A 15,188-nucleotide genomic window follows, 5' to 3' on the forward strand; every position below is an offset into this window, starting at 1 on the left:
ATAGGCACTGTATGAGAGGCAGAAAACCTATTGAAAATGATGAACCGCAGAGACTTTTTTGTTGAATGACCACCCTCCGAGATCAAAGAATGAGTGTTTTATCTCTCTTCTTTCTGGTTGATGCCCACAAAGATCTTCCTGATATGAAATACTCTCAGTAATAACACACACATCATCTCTATCTGGCGTTTACTGTTGTTGCTAATGGGGCCTAAATCCTTCTTGCACAACACACACCAAAGCTATCAAAGTGGTTAAAACTTACTATTACAAAGTAGCTGTGGATGGGAAACTTTCTCACATACTCTCCCTTTTCCAACTTTCTGCAATGAAGTCCCTACAGTTCTTTAAACATGTCTACGTTTAGCAGTAGATCTCTTTCTATTTTACTCCACAAGCCAGAAACTCAACGTGCATTTTTATTATCTGATTCTACTTGTCTTTTAGGTCACCACTCGTATTTCATGAGTTCTTGCCATTGCAAAGACACAGACATATCTGTGACACTTGGGTCTATTCCCGGCTTCCCTGGCAAATGGCCTTCACGCTTTTGTCAATGAGATTCAGGGCTCTTCAACTCTCATTTTCACTCCCCAACTTTCACATACTCTGCTGGGTTAACACAGGCATGTTTAATAAATAAAATGCTGCAGTTTCTCTGCACCAAGTCAAGTCTTTTTGAGCTGTAAAGAAATGACTGGAGGATGTGCTTGATACAGACCACACATTCAAGACAATCAAATGGTATAAAAAAAGGGTTAAGACTGAAGGTGTAAAGTGTTTTCATGAGTACACCAATACAAGTGAACTCTTGACTGTAGAAATTTTCCATAATATGCAGAATTTCTGCTTCTTCTTTTGTAAGTGACAAAATAAAAACTGACTATTGCAAATTGCACTTTCTTTCCTTGCACTACCCTTCCAGGCCAAGAAAAGGCAGTTTTGACAGCTGAATGCACTATAACTTCCATCATCCCTCTTCAATACACCACGTTAAACATTGAACAGTGTTTATTGAAGCTATAGTGCTGATGACTACTATAGAATAGATGTTTACATCACTTCATAAACACTTACATGGGGTTCTTCGCCGACACCAAAAAAGACAAATGCCACTTCATCCAGAGCGCTTCACCTGTAAATCCTTCTTCTGTCAGGTTATCACCACTGGTTTGCAAGCATTAGATTATTTCTCACTTTTTAAACTGTTTGCATGATAAAAAGATGTTCTTTCAGCATCTTGGCTTCAGCCATTTGAGACAATTGCTGGCGTGCTGAAGTTTGCATTCCCTTTATCATTGCCGTTCCCTTTGTCTTCTCAAATTCATTGTCACCTTCACCCTCACTGACCTGGCTGTGGCATCACCCACCACCATTCTATCCTCTCTCCTTCCACTTTACTTTCTTATTTTGACAAAATCTGTAATTTCTACTTGGTAGAATCAGCCAGTAACTGTCTGCTCACAAGTGTGAAATTCTTAGTGCATCACATGCAGCAGTGTGTTCATTTTGCAAAACATCTAAATTCAGCTATTCGCTGTCTCAAATCCAGTTATCTGCACACTGAGCTCCTTTCCCATACACAGCTGCTTCTGGCTGCCATCTCACCTTGCTTATTTTCCCATTTTCCCCTCCAAATCCCTCCTCTGTCATGTCTCAGTCTTCCTTTTGCACTGCTTTCTATTCCATGCTTCCATGCATATCACCTTCCCCCGGCTCTTCTTGGATCTGGCCTCTCTTAATGACTATATGTTTGTAATGGGTGGCTGCGCTACAACAGTCTCCTCTGGAGTGTCAAGAAGGATGCTACGCACCATCTGCTCATTTATTTCCTTTGGTCACAACACATTTCCTCATATTATATGTTTTTTTAACAGATAAATATGAGTCCCCCAGATTCCCTGCCAGGTCCAGATGATCAGTCGGAGCGAAGCGCTCACCTGCGCGCAGTGGCGAGAAGACTCCGTCCTGCCAAACCCTGGGTTTACACTCGGATCTGCACTGGGTGAGTCCTCTGCTAGTTCATTATTTCTCTCCACGTCACTGAGGCAGACAAGCTGTGTCAACAAACATTCATTTCACCGGGAGACGAGATATCTGCTTCTGTGGCAAACTCTTTTTCAGCATTTTATAAGGACTACAAATAAGTGTCAGGGTATCATTTGAAGGGTCTAGGAAGGATTTTCATGAGAACAGGATTTCTCAGAGCAATTTTTTCTGAAAATACTTCACTTCGAAAGTATGCTATCACACTTCCAATAGCACAAACGCTGAGTAAAACAAAGAAGAATACTCTCTGAAACTTTCACATTTTACATAGAGTGATTTAAGGTCATCATGGCCTACTCTTGGCACTGAGAAGTTACTAGAAATGCAAGTGATTGTGAGGCTGTGGTAAAAAGACACTCCGAAGAATTTTTTTACCTGAGTTTACCCGTACAATGGCAAACTCATCTCTCGGTTTTGCTCTAAAAGAGGTCTCTTACTCATACACAAATATTTTACTGACATGGAAATAACTTTTAAAACCATAAATGACAGAAGGATTCAATATACTGTCATATAGGCATTGCCGTTAGGCAATGGAGTAAACCGGCATTATCGGTCTCTCATTTTAAACTGCCATGTCGCATCACTTCTGCATAATCTTCTGCAGATCTGATCATCACATCTCTAAAGTTAGTAAAGCTGCCTCCAAGCTGTATTTTAAGTACAACCCACCCAACACACCAAGGCCAGCCGCACATCACCTCACTCATCTTTAGCAAAGATATTAATTGATGGCTGAGCTCGGAACCAGCTCCACTGCAATCTGCTGCCCTTTTTCAGCTCCGATACAGGCCCACTTCATCCACATGATGAATACACTCAGCGCCATGGAAATAAAAAAAGAAATAAGGACTCCTCACCTTGTGGAGGCTTATCTAGGATCACACAAAATCAGGGTGAATTCTGAGGAAAAAAATTAGCATGTAACACTTTCCTTTAGCAAAACACTGCCTACGTAACCATCAGGTCAGTGAGAAGGCACAGGGAGGGAGGAGATAGGAATGATATGGATTTCATTTCAGAAAGCTGTTCAGTAGAGCAGCCAAAATATAGCTGAAATATACCCAGCTGCTATTTTTTTTGAAATAAAGTATTTTAGTATCTTTGTGATAGACATTGGAATTTACAGCTAAGCAAAGAAACACTCACTATCAGGGAAAGATGCATCTCTGCATGGTTTGTTCCTGCAACCTTTCCTCCCGTGCTCGGCCATGCTCACTGATGCTGTTCGAATGAATTTGCTGGCTCTGCCCCAGCTCGCGGGTATCAGTACATGAGAAGCCTTGTATCTAACGCTAGGTGATGAATGAATGCTATTTTCTAACAAATTTTACCTGCTGGGGGCCTGAGGGAAATGTCAAGTCTTATTTCTGAATGAAACCTTTCGTTTCTCTTTTTCATTTCAACCTTTCATCACTGCTCATTAAATTGTGTTGTAATGGGAAGAATAGCATCTTTCGAAAAAATCCTGAATGGGGCAGTAGGGCTTTTCCCAGCCGTAGCAGACGACTGTGGAGACAGTTATTCATAACGCAGAAAAAGTCAGAGCTACTCCAGGTTCAGGTGCCTGCAGTAGCTCCCAGGGGATTTTCTGATGCCTTAATGCTGGGCAGTGAGCTGAGCTCTGCCCTCTCCAGGCATTCCCTGGAACACCTCACCGTGCCAAACACAGAGACAGGTGGTTCGGAAGCTTTCCCAAGGACACTGTACTGCTTGATCTGTTTGTCAGCAAGTGGAAACCCCGGGAACACTTTCCAGTGCATGTCCACATCTGAGATTTTCACCTACTTTTTGGGAGAGGGAATTCTGCTCTTTTCTCCAAGTGACAGCTCCTTGGTGACCAGACCATAAAATTATACCAAGGGTTCTTCTAAATTGATCTAAAGTCTGTTCATGTGTATAGTGCACATTTAAAGCCAAATTATTGTAAGATGCTCCAGCAATGAAATTTAGCATCAGCAATTCAGTTCATTAAAAAGCATATTTTAGTAGGTTCTTTCTTTTATAGCTATTACCCTGTCTAAAGTGAGAAAAACCTCAGCGAAATTAATAAAACTAGCAACTCGTCACACATACGCTGCCTTTCGATGAAGTCTCCTCTGCTCTCACTGGTTCGGCAGCCAAGGGAACATGTGTGTGAGCCAAATTCCCCCTTGCATAACCACATCAAACCTGCATGGGAGTGCATCCAGCCTATTCAGTACTAGTAACCATGGTTTCATTTACTGAAAATTATCCTTAAACTGTAAAGTTTTAGCCAACCATCAAGCCGTTCCCCAGAAAATAGAAGAGCTACGTTATAAAGTTCATTTCCAGATGTGGCAGATGTGCTCCAGGTTCAGTGGGGCTCAGCTTTGGGAGGACTGGTCACGCTGTACTCTCAGTTTCAAAACCTCATCAACACCATGGTCTTGCTTTGGTAGAGAACTTCCACGTATATCCCTGCTTGCTCCCAAAAATCCACACCCACCTCTCTTCTCTGAAATCTAAATGTCTTTTTATACTCCCTTTGGAAGGTTTAGTCCCTGACGTACTGTCCTCATGACAGGTTTTACACAACAAGGTTTGCCCACAGCTTCCCTTCTTGGTTTTCAGCAAGAACTCAGTGTTGTATTCAAGGTACCAGCAGACTGATCTTCCAGGGATATCCAGCATATACAGTTGCCTAATAATTTGGTTACACGGAACACAGAAAGATGATATCAAGAGAAAGAGAGTGAGTACAAAATGGTGCTGTCACCTCAGGCCAGTTTAGAAGACAAACTCTTAGTATGCAGCAGCCTCAGCAGCTACTACTCTGGGTATAAATGGGAAGCACGGTTTCAACAGATCATCTGAATTTTATATGAATATTCACTCCAGCATGCAACTCATTATGGGCTTACCTCTTAAACCAAAGCACTAAACAGGGAAAGAACCAAATGCTTCAACAGAGGAGATGACTGTGGTACTATAGTAATAATGACATATAATTGTGCAGACTTATTCTGATAACATTTTACACTAAAAAAAAAAAAAAAAAAATCTTTATTGGACAGCTGGAGGCCTGTTACACTGCACACCTAAACTGTTTTCTTATCACATCTCTATCTTCTGGCACTCGCCTATGTGCTGGGTTAAAACATCGTCTCTGTCTAGAACTACGGAGCATATTCAGATCACTGACCCATGTATCACATTCTCTGTAGGACACCTGGCGTTAAGCTTTTGCCTCTTTTTTTTGGTTCTGGGGAAGCTGATGGTGGTTTTAGTTCACTGAAGGAAGTACCTGCTGTTGTGCAGCCTGCAGGATACTCAATAACTCTTGGTCCCTAAATGCGATCCTCATCAACCTGATTTCCCCCCTCATCTCTTAAGTTCTCATTCAGATAACGACTTAAGCATTTATCTAAAATAACATCAGTTGTTCGCTATTGACTTGAAAAGGACTATTCATATGCATGAAGTACGCTGCTAGACCAAGCCTTGAGAGCAGCAGCACACCCTGGAAGGCAGAACCCAGGGACTGGAGCAGAGTCAGGTCAGCTCAACCGACTCTTGAAAATCATTCAGAAGAGACATTCACCAAGGAGGGCTGGGACTGCGGGGGAAATAACCTGTCACTAGCTTGGCGTTAGATGTGACCAGCTGATTTGAGGCAGGAAGTCCCTTCGCACACTCTGACAGGGAACACGAAGGTGGAGGTGGGAAGTAAAAGGACACAGGGTGCTGAATTTCTATTTTTCACTCACTTTAGTACAAGACTTAGAACAACTGGCAACTGATCTATTCATCAGCGATGAATCACACAGAAGTGTAGAAAGAAATTTCTTCCCAAAGTAAATCTTGGATCTACTTTACTTTTTCTTCAGAATTAACTGTTGCCTTTTGCTCAGCCCAGTTAATACAACTGTTGTATCTTTCCATTAGCCTGCAGCACCTCCAAAACTCACAGAATCTTAGAAGATACTTCATATCTCTAACAGATCAAGGAGAAACCGCCACAAATAACTGAGCAGATATTAACAGTTTCAGCAAGAGACAGAATATTCCCACTGAATGAAAAATGATGGATTAGCCCAGTTTAATGCAGCCAAATTATCTGTGTAAAAATATATACAGGACATGCTGCTGTGCTACTAACTGCACTGAACAGCAGCTTGTGTTTACACTTTGATTCCCTGGTTACAGGCTGTCCTGCGTGGGCTGGGCCCATGAAGATCTGCTGCTTAACACATGAAACCTGGGTACGGCAGCCCAAGTGCGTGGGCTCACATCCAGCAGAGGCAAAAATTAAACACAAGCTGTTTACCTGATTACACCAGTTCAGCAGTGGTTGAAGGGAGCTGGAGATTTTTTATGTTTAAGGAAGAGCAAGTTGTTAGAACTGAAAGAGACAGAAATCAATTCCAGCCCGTAATTGCTAGGGAAAGATCCTTGTATGAGCCTCGCTGGGGCTTGTTTTTATACATTTGCATCTCTTTGCATGATGTAGTTGTCACTGAGTCTGCAAATCACATCAAAATTAAGGTGCAATTTGAGGTTGGCTTAAATGAAAAGTGTATTAAACTTTAACATCCACATGCTATGGATATGAAATTCTGTTTCAGCTAAAGCATTAATTAAGCCTGGATGCAAACTGAAGTTTCTCAGGTTTAAAGAGATCTCTAGAAACTGCACCTAACTCAACAGTTGGAGCAGTTGGAGTGGCAAATTAAATACATGGGATTTGGAAGAAGCAGAAACATTGTGCTCGGTTCTGTCACCTCATTTGGCACTTAGATACAACAGTCACTGTGATAAAACCCACAGCATTGTCAAATTCCCATACAAGAAAGACAGACAGATGTCCTTCGGGGACTGAATCTAAGTAGTGGCCACCAACAGGTGAGAACAGCTGAGGTTTTGCACTTTGGCCAATCCTGTCCTAAAAACCTGAGGACAAAAAAAAAATAAACTAATGATTCCAGTAGATCAGTCCCTGACATTAGACTAAATTTTGGCTGAGCCTTTATTCACAAACCTGGAATCTTTCCTTTGAACTTGATTTCTTCTTTGGAAATAGTTCAAAGTATTTTGAGAACACAGAAGCCAAAATCAAGCCTGAAAAATACCACAGACTCACTTTAAAATACTCTGTTTTTCTCCTGAGACATCTACTGTTGCTTTCCATAGCTTGTCCCCTTTCAGATTTAGCAAAGTACCTGCAGCCCTCATTCATCACTGGTCTCAGAACTGAAGCACTCCGGCTGCTCTAGGGCTATACCCTATAAGCGTGATCTTGCTGTGATGTTACACTTGCTGGTTGTTCTGACCTTGGCTATTTTTGACAAAGAGGTAAAGATGAAATATGCTCTTGTTCCTAATGACAGTTTGTACAAAACATCCTTTCCAAAGGAAACCACATTATCCATATGTGTACATTACCCATCAGACTATGCCAGACAGCAATATTATCATCTCTCTCCCCAGGTGACATCACATGAAGAAAGATGGTTTGGCATTTTTATACCAACATCTCTTTAATTACACTTCAGGCAAGTACTAAATTTTCTCCTGAAACTAATAGCAAAGCAAACATTTTCAAAACCACTTTATTTTTTTCATTACGACCTCTGTGTTTGTTTCCTTTGCAATTTCTCAAACTGGCACACACACTAGTTTGGAGGGTTCTTGCTTTTAATTCAGGGCTCTTGCCCTGAACTTTCTTTTCCCTGCCTGTTGTCCACTGTTTTGTGAATCCCCTTCTAACCACGAAGATTTTTGTTAACCTCCATGCAATGAAAAATGCTCATGAGAGTAAAAATGGTCTTTAAAAACATTACCTGGTGAGTTTTAGCATTTTTAAAGAAAGATCACCTTGTAGGCCTGATGAATTCAGGGAGAGGCTTGTTTAGATTTCGCTGAGGTCTTTTTAGCTTTTTCTTCAAAATTGATTCGGCAACATCCTTAAACACTGGCTTAACTTAAAGCAGATGAAAAGTCCTACTCGTGCGTCAAGTGAAGGATCTGCTTAAGTGCTTTGCTGGAGTGGGGCCGAACGGCTTGTAAATACAGATGGTTGTTCTCGAGACCCAGAAGAGGCCAGGGAACCACCAACAGTCAATTATATTCCTACCAGAACCTCCAGCCAGTATATCATACTGTTTGAAGTTAATTGCTTTGAAATAATTGGACAGGTGAGCAGGTAGGTTCACACAGAGCATTTGCGATTTTCCTTTGTATTTAAAAAGACAACAGTGCAGATTGCATGGACAAAATGGGCATGATTTTAGTAGAACAAGTTAAAAGGAAAGGGAAAAGCTATGGGTTTTTTTAAAAGACTTTTCATTTTCATTTTTTGTATCATTAAAACCTTGAAAACATTTTATTCAAGAGCTTCTTTAGTTAATACCTCATTACTTCTCTTTTTATTGTTATGGTAATCAAGTCCTAATATATTGCAGCTTTATAGCATGAAATCAAGGCTGAGCCTGCGGGCAACGACAGATGTCCACCAGCATGCAGTAAAAGACAGGTATAGAGGCATGCAGAGCTGAATATGGCACAGGGTTTTTTATAATTGTTTAGCAATTCATCTGAAGTGATTTTAACCTTGACAACAGATGAACTCTAACACGCACCATGATTAGTCAGGGGGAGGCCGCACTGAACAGCAAGTTTTGTGGTTGTTGTTCTAAAGGGTGAGTTTTAGGAAAGCATGAAACAAAGTCTGAGAAAGATGATTAAATTGTTTGGATGACCACAGACTGTAGCTGTAACTATTCAAAAGATTAAACTGAGAATATTCTAGCCAAGGGAGAATGGTAACACTGAGAAACTGCATTAACACCAAAACCTTGCCCCCCATAGGAAATTTGTGCTCAGTGTTGGAATTCCCACCCCCTCCTGGCACAGGCAGGCTTTGTGGTGCACCAAAAAAAGAGAAACATTTGGATCTGACTTCTGGTTTCAAAGTGACACTTGGAACTTGTGCTGGAGCTCTGCTTAGGGTTGAATTTCACCCATCAAACCAAACGAAAGTTAGATATAAGTTTTAGAAAGCTATGATGGTCTCATCTGCAGGGTGTTGAAATACCGCCTCAAAAGGAGCAAGTGTCCCCAGAACTTTTCCAAGCAAATGGTAACAGATGACCCCCGGTCTCAGGTAGGCTCCACTTCTCAACACGGTTTTTAGGAAACAGCTCCTGTGCAATTTTCTAAATTTAAAAGAGGTGTTTTTCCTAGCAATCCCTTTCCCAGTAAAATAATTTCAAATGGCCAACACTAAAAGCAATATGCCTGTGACTTAACAAAATCACCAAGGACCAAATAGAAAGTCCTGTGGCCCCACGGGAGCCGCAAATCCCACCAACGGCTTCAGTTCGTGCAGAGCACAGCCCAAGAGGCAGCTGTTCACAAACACCCAACAATTCACAGTTGTCATTGCAAACATGTAACCTGCACAGCAGCTGGCCAACGTGAATGAAGGAACAGGGAGAAAGTGAGAACAGGTAATACATTATTGCAGTAGAAGTGAAAAATGTTTTCCAGATTACTCCCAGCTAACAGTACATGACTCAATACGTAGATCACCAAGGTATCTGAAAATCCCAGTTAACCTCAGCCAGGCAAAGGCTCCCAGCTTCTCTCCTGGAAACAGAATAACAACTCTAGTGGATTCACTGATATCTGTTCTGTACCTTTTAATTTCAATAAATTCTCCCAACAATAAAGAGACCAGTCATCCAAATTCCAGTGTGAAGCATAAAGGTGAGCAGCGCTCGCGGCTGCAGGAAAAGCCGATTTCTCGGGGGCTGTTCACACTTACAAGCATTACACTGGACAATGCTTGTGAGAGCAGACCTTGGGACAGGAATTCATGTTGTCCAGCTGATAACAAATGGAATGAAAGACAATGGGCACTATAGTCCAGCAAACACACTAATTATATTAATAAAATGAAAGCTTAAATTTTAAAGCTAATCCTGGGCTATCATTTATAAATGTTAACAGGGCATATTTAATTTAGGAATTGGCTAACTCTTCTCTTTCCACCGCTGAAACCTCATAAATGAAATATACTGGATTGCTGCCCAGTGCGGAAATAAAAGTTATGAATAATGTTTCTATCTCAATCATTGTCAGTGCTTTAATATTCCTAATTACTTTTAAAAGCTAAATATTCAATATAGGAAAAACCCTCTTTTCCTTTTATCTTCACTTGCAAGAGGAGTGCAGTTTAATAAGAGTCACTGGGTAGTTTTAGCCCATGAGACCATTCTGTGCCCTGACATCTTACCCTTTCATGGAGTGCTTGTTCCTCTGTGATCATGTGTGTAAAAATGTATACATCTCTATGTGCGTGTCCATGTTGTCACAGTATTTTTAAAATATCATTATTATTTTTAACTACTCTAAGTGCACATGCACTGTATAAATACTCACTGGCTGTTAGGTTAAAATATCTGTTACTAAAAATAACCAAAGGATAAAATGATCTCCTGAGATTCTCTACAGTTTTTACAACTAAAAATACTATTTTCTCTTTTAAAAAATATTGTTATAGAGAGATATTCAGTATGTTATGCTGCCCAGTTTTTTAATTGCCTACATGTCAGGCAAGGTTGCATCAGGTCCCAAAGCTTGGCCTTTCCTTCTGCCCTTCCTCCCTGCTCAGTCCGTTGCCTTTTCTGCTCTATCTGAGGAGACATCAGGAAAGCTGCCGACAAAACACCAGTAACTTGGCCAGAGACCGGTCTGCCCATCGACCTCAGGCTCTGGAGGTGTTTGTTCCCAGTCACATTGAACTCTGTTCCAATGTCTCCCTTTATAGATCCCTTTTCTGTTATCTCTTTGCCTGGTAATGATGCCTCTTTTTTAAGATCCAAATCAATCTGGGAGAAAGGAAGTAAAGGCAAAACGAAACGTTCATTCAGTAAATGACTCACAGCATCTTTCTTGATGCAGCTTTATTTACTTGCCGGACGCACAAATAGACTCCAGTTAACAAGTTTATATCCATTCTGCCAATAACGTATCGGCCCTGTGTTGCAGAACATCTCTGATGTTTGTCCTGGGAAGAACGCTGGCTGTTCCATTCCAGCATGAACCAATAACATGGACTCAAACTTATCATTACCAATTAAGAGTGTCTGACATAGGGAGCTTCCCCAGTTGAAAGAATTGAAAGCCTCAAGTGAGAATTAGTTTCCTAGGAAAAGATGCAGAACTCCCACCTCTACCATTTAATTTAAGGAGTGGATTTCAAGTCAGATGGTAGAATCTGGGCTGTGTGAAGAGTCAATGGCAAAACTCCCACTGGCTTCAACAGGACAAGGACTCTGTCTAAAACCAGTGCTTTCCAAATGACTCCAAGCGCTCACAAAGTATTTAATGAACAATACGTTGTATTAAAGATTAAAGAGAGAAAGCAATCATAGTAGAGCTGTATTATCTATACCAGTATCCTAATACCAGGACCGAAAGCATTAAGAGCATCCTCCACTGCATTTAACATTTCTTTGTAAAAACGAGCAAAAAAAGGTGAATGTCATTATCATAGGATGGGGTATTATCACATATTGTTGCAAAACAACCAACAGACAACCTTCATTTTTCCACTTAAAGCATCCAAGTTCTAAGGTCACTGCTTTATGTCAGGCCTTTTTTTTTGCTAAGAGCGGTATGTATCTTCATCACATTTTTGTAATCTTTACTCACCACTCGAGCAATCGGTGCCTCCCCATCCTGGTTCGCAGTGACAAGTGTCAGGAGAAACGCACCTCCCATGCACACACTCCTCTGTGCACAGTGCTGTTAGGAACAAACAATACAGGGCATTGTAAACACATTAAGTGGTTGGTAAACATACACTGAACTATGCCTTCAAGAGCAATATTTTGTTCAAAAAATATTAAACAAAGCAAACACCCATACAAAAATTACTTGCAATATTTAATTAATACTAAGAGACCAAAATAAAATATAGGTCTCTTGACAGCAATAAACTCGTTTGTCACTTCAGCTCTTTGTAATGAAAAACCGTAACACCAGAAATCACTTTGCTTAGCAGTTTTGCTTCATAACAACATCTTCAGCAAACTGACACTTATTATTATTGTATTACAGAGTACCAGCTTCTTCCATTGTACTCCAGTTGCTACTCTTCATAGGATGAAATGGAGCTCAGTTTTGAAAGTATATTAAGATCCAAAACAGAGGTGTAAAAAATAGCTCAAGGAAAAGAAATAATTTTACTACATGATGCAGCAGCTCTATGTGCAGGCTTTTCTTTTCAAGGCCGTCAAGTTTTCCATAACTACAGTGTTCTATATCTTATTTGTCCACTGTTGGATTATTGAAAGTCCAATATCCTCAAGGTTCAAACAATGAAAAACTGGCTGGTTTTAGTGTCCTACTTCCCAGCTGACTAGAGATGTACATGGCAGAATCTCCTTTTCTTCTCCCTGAGCAGGAGCAGCTCATGGTTTCAAGACTTTTTTTCTCCTGTGCTGTTTTGGTGTCTGACTTACTTTCCCATATGCCAGTATGCTCATCGCACACAAAAAAACTTGGACAATACTGAATAACTACATTAAAGGCTGAACTTGACTGCCTCCTGCCTTATTTCCATTTTACTGCTCAGGACATCACCAAAAACTCAGCCTCTCAGTGATTCAAACTGCATGTTTGAGTTGGAACATATAATTTCCATGTAGACTAACATGTGTGATTTATCAACAAATATGATGTAGTGGCAATGATATCATTATATTAACATATATATACATATATATAATATATATCATATATAACCTGTGTTTGTATATCCTATGTTTTTATATTTGTGTTTACTTAAGAGCTTGCTGAAGCTGGCTTACAAAAGACTTTTTCCAAGACAAAGATTATTTCATTCCTGTATAAAACAAGGTCAGTAAAGCTGATTTGGGAAGTAGTTTTGTGCTGCTGTACTGAAAACCACTGATTAGAATGTCGCCTCGTTATAACAACCACAAGATCTTTCTGGATTAGTCATTTCCTGGTTCGCTGCATGTCAGAAGTGCAATTTATTCTTATTTCATATCTTGTGTTTAGACAGTATTGCAGGGGGCATGAAATATTGATAGCTAATTCTCTAGTCACTAATTGTCCTAATCTTCTGCACATTTATTTTTCTTGAGTTAGGGATTCCGAAGACAGTGAGGCCTCCTAGGCCACAGCTGTGAGATGGAGTTCAAGGTAGGGTATTAGGAAAACAGGATTTTTCAATAAAGCAATACATGCCTTCATGCAATCATTCAAAACTGGCTAGTTATCTGTGACAAGAAGTTCACATCCAGAACAGCCACAAACTTCTAATTTGTTATTAAAAGTGCAGTGTACTAGAAGATATACGATATGGTGAGGTAGGGATACTTAGAAAATTCTGCCCTGTATGGCTTTATCTAAAAACAGGTTCCTCATTAATAAAACACATATTATTTTTATAAGAGGTATGGAAATCAAAACCGAGATTTTTCTGTTCCCTGTATGGACACTTACAATAATAAATCATTCTCACATGTAAAATGACTAGGCCAGGTTCCCAGCTCAAGGCACAGTTTGTGAGCAAGAAGATCAATGGTGGAATATTTCTTTGCTCTTCCAGATAACAAAACTCCTACGCATTACCAGTCTAAATGTAGTTGATTTAGCCATACAAATATATCACACCTTAACTATGCTAACATAAATATGAAATAATAATCACTAATGAAGCTATAAAGTTTACTGACTTCTGTAGAAATGCTCCAGTCCCTAGGGAGGAGAGCTATGCGAGACTTAGAAGCAAGTCTCAAGATATTATTCCTCATTCCCAAGTGATCAGTGGTATGTAAAATATAAAAATGTACCATAGAGAACCGCATCTTTTTTTTTTTAGGTGTTTTGAAGTCCCGCATAGCGGAAGATGACAATGTTTAATGAGCAATTAAAGAGTCGAGTAAGGTAAGACACCGCTTGGAACTGTGAGTTCTCTCAGATCTGGTTTATTAACTTGCTAAACAAGCAGCTATGAGCTCGCTAGCATAGAGTTATTTAAAGCTGTGAAATTACACAGGACTAATCCCATATGTGGGGGTCACAGAAATCCCCCTTTTTTTAAAGGGGAAGCTTTAATATAAGTTATTTATTCCATCAGCTTCCTGTACCGTCTGATTTGAATCAGTCCTATAAAGGTCCATATAAAGGTCACAGTAGGATACTACTCTAAAGTTTTACCATAGCAAATAAAATTTTAAATTTCCCCTATAAAAAGGAGGTCTTGCCTTGCTCTAATCTTTAGAGTTTAAATTAATTTTTCATTCTATTAACATTCAACATAATAGGACACAATGGTCCCCAAGGCATTCTTCATAATATACTTTGTACAGTGGTTTGCAAATGATCTTACTAGTTAATGGAACTATAAAAATTACTTGCACATAAAGGTCAAGAAAAATAAAGATAAGTGTATACTTTCTGACACTGTCCTGTTCAACACTCAGGTAAAGGCCCCTGGGGTAAAGAAAACTTGTACTAATGCAAGGAATATAATTTCTCCCAGTATAATAGCCCGAGCAGCTCAACCTTTGGAATTCCAGACTTTTTATGTCCACATTTTCCCTCGACCAATTCTCCTGAACAATACAGCACCCCATTGATCAGTTTATTATTAACATTCTTGGCATGAGTTTAAGATCAGTTTGTAGTTTGATTCAGGCTGGTAATAAAATGACCTACATCAAAGACCTGCCAAAATGCCATCTTTGTAGCAATGCGTTTGGCATGAGTTATTTGGCCGTATTCAAGGTCACACAGCAACTGCTCCTTATCACAGAATAAAGTCAACAAAGGGGTTCTGTAGCAATTCATTTGATGCTTATCACTTATTTTATAATTAAAAACAGTGCTTTTTGTAACATATAAGGTCAATCCTCTGGGAAACAGACCTAAAGATTAAACTCTTTTCACACCTGAAATGGCTGCATATACGTCTCTAACATTAGCACTTATTTTTTAATTGTCCTGAATATGAACTTAGATATGCTCTAAATGGGTTCCCCGTGTCTCCTATCTACAAAGGTATGGAGTTGCTCTGGTTTCCTTGCTGCTGTATTCCTCTGTGTGGATCCCAACCAGGACTGTGCAGGGTTTACCCT

General features: G+C 40.0%; 1 protein-coding gene across 1 annotated transcript in view; it reads right to left on the minus strand.

Moving 5' to 3' along the window:
• Positions 1 to 15,188, minus strand: part of MEGF11 (multiple EGF like domains 11) — a 262,478-nt gene that overhangs the window by 159,312 nt on the left and 87,978 nt on the right. The window contains exon 6 of the mRNA XM_082061380.1: positions 11,731 to 11,823. Coding sequence (XP_081917506.1) covers positions 11,731 to 11,823 — 93 coding nt within the window. The remainder of the gene's footprint in view (positions 1 to 11,730; positions 11,824 to 15,188) is intronic.

The sequence above is a fragment of the Streptopelia decaocto genome (genome assembly GCF_964273445.1).
Source record: "Streptopelia decaocto genome assembly, chromosome: 9".
NCBI classification, from domain to species: Eukaryota; Metazoa; Chordata; class Aves; order Columbiformes; family Columbidae; genus Streptopelia; species Streptopelia decaocto.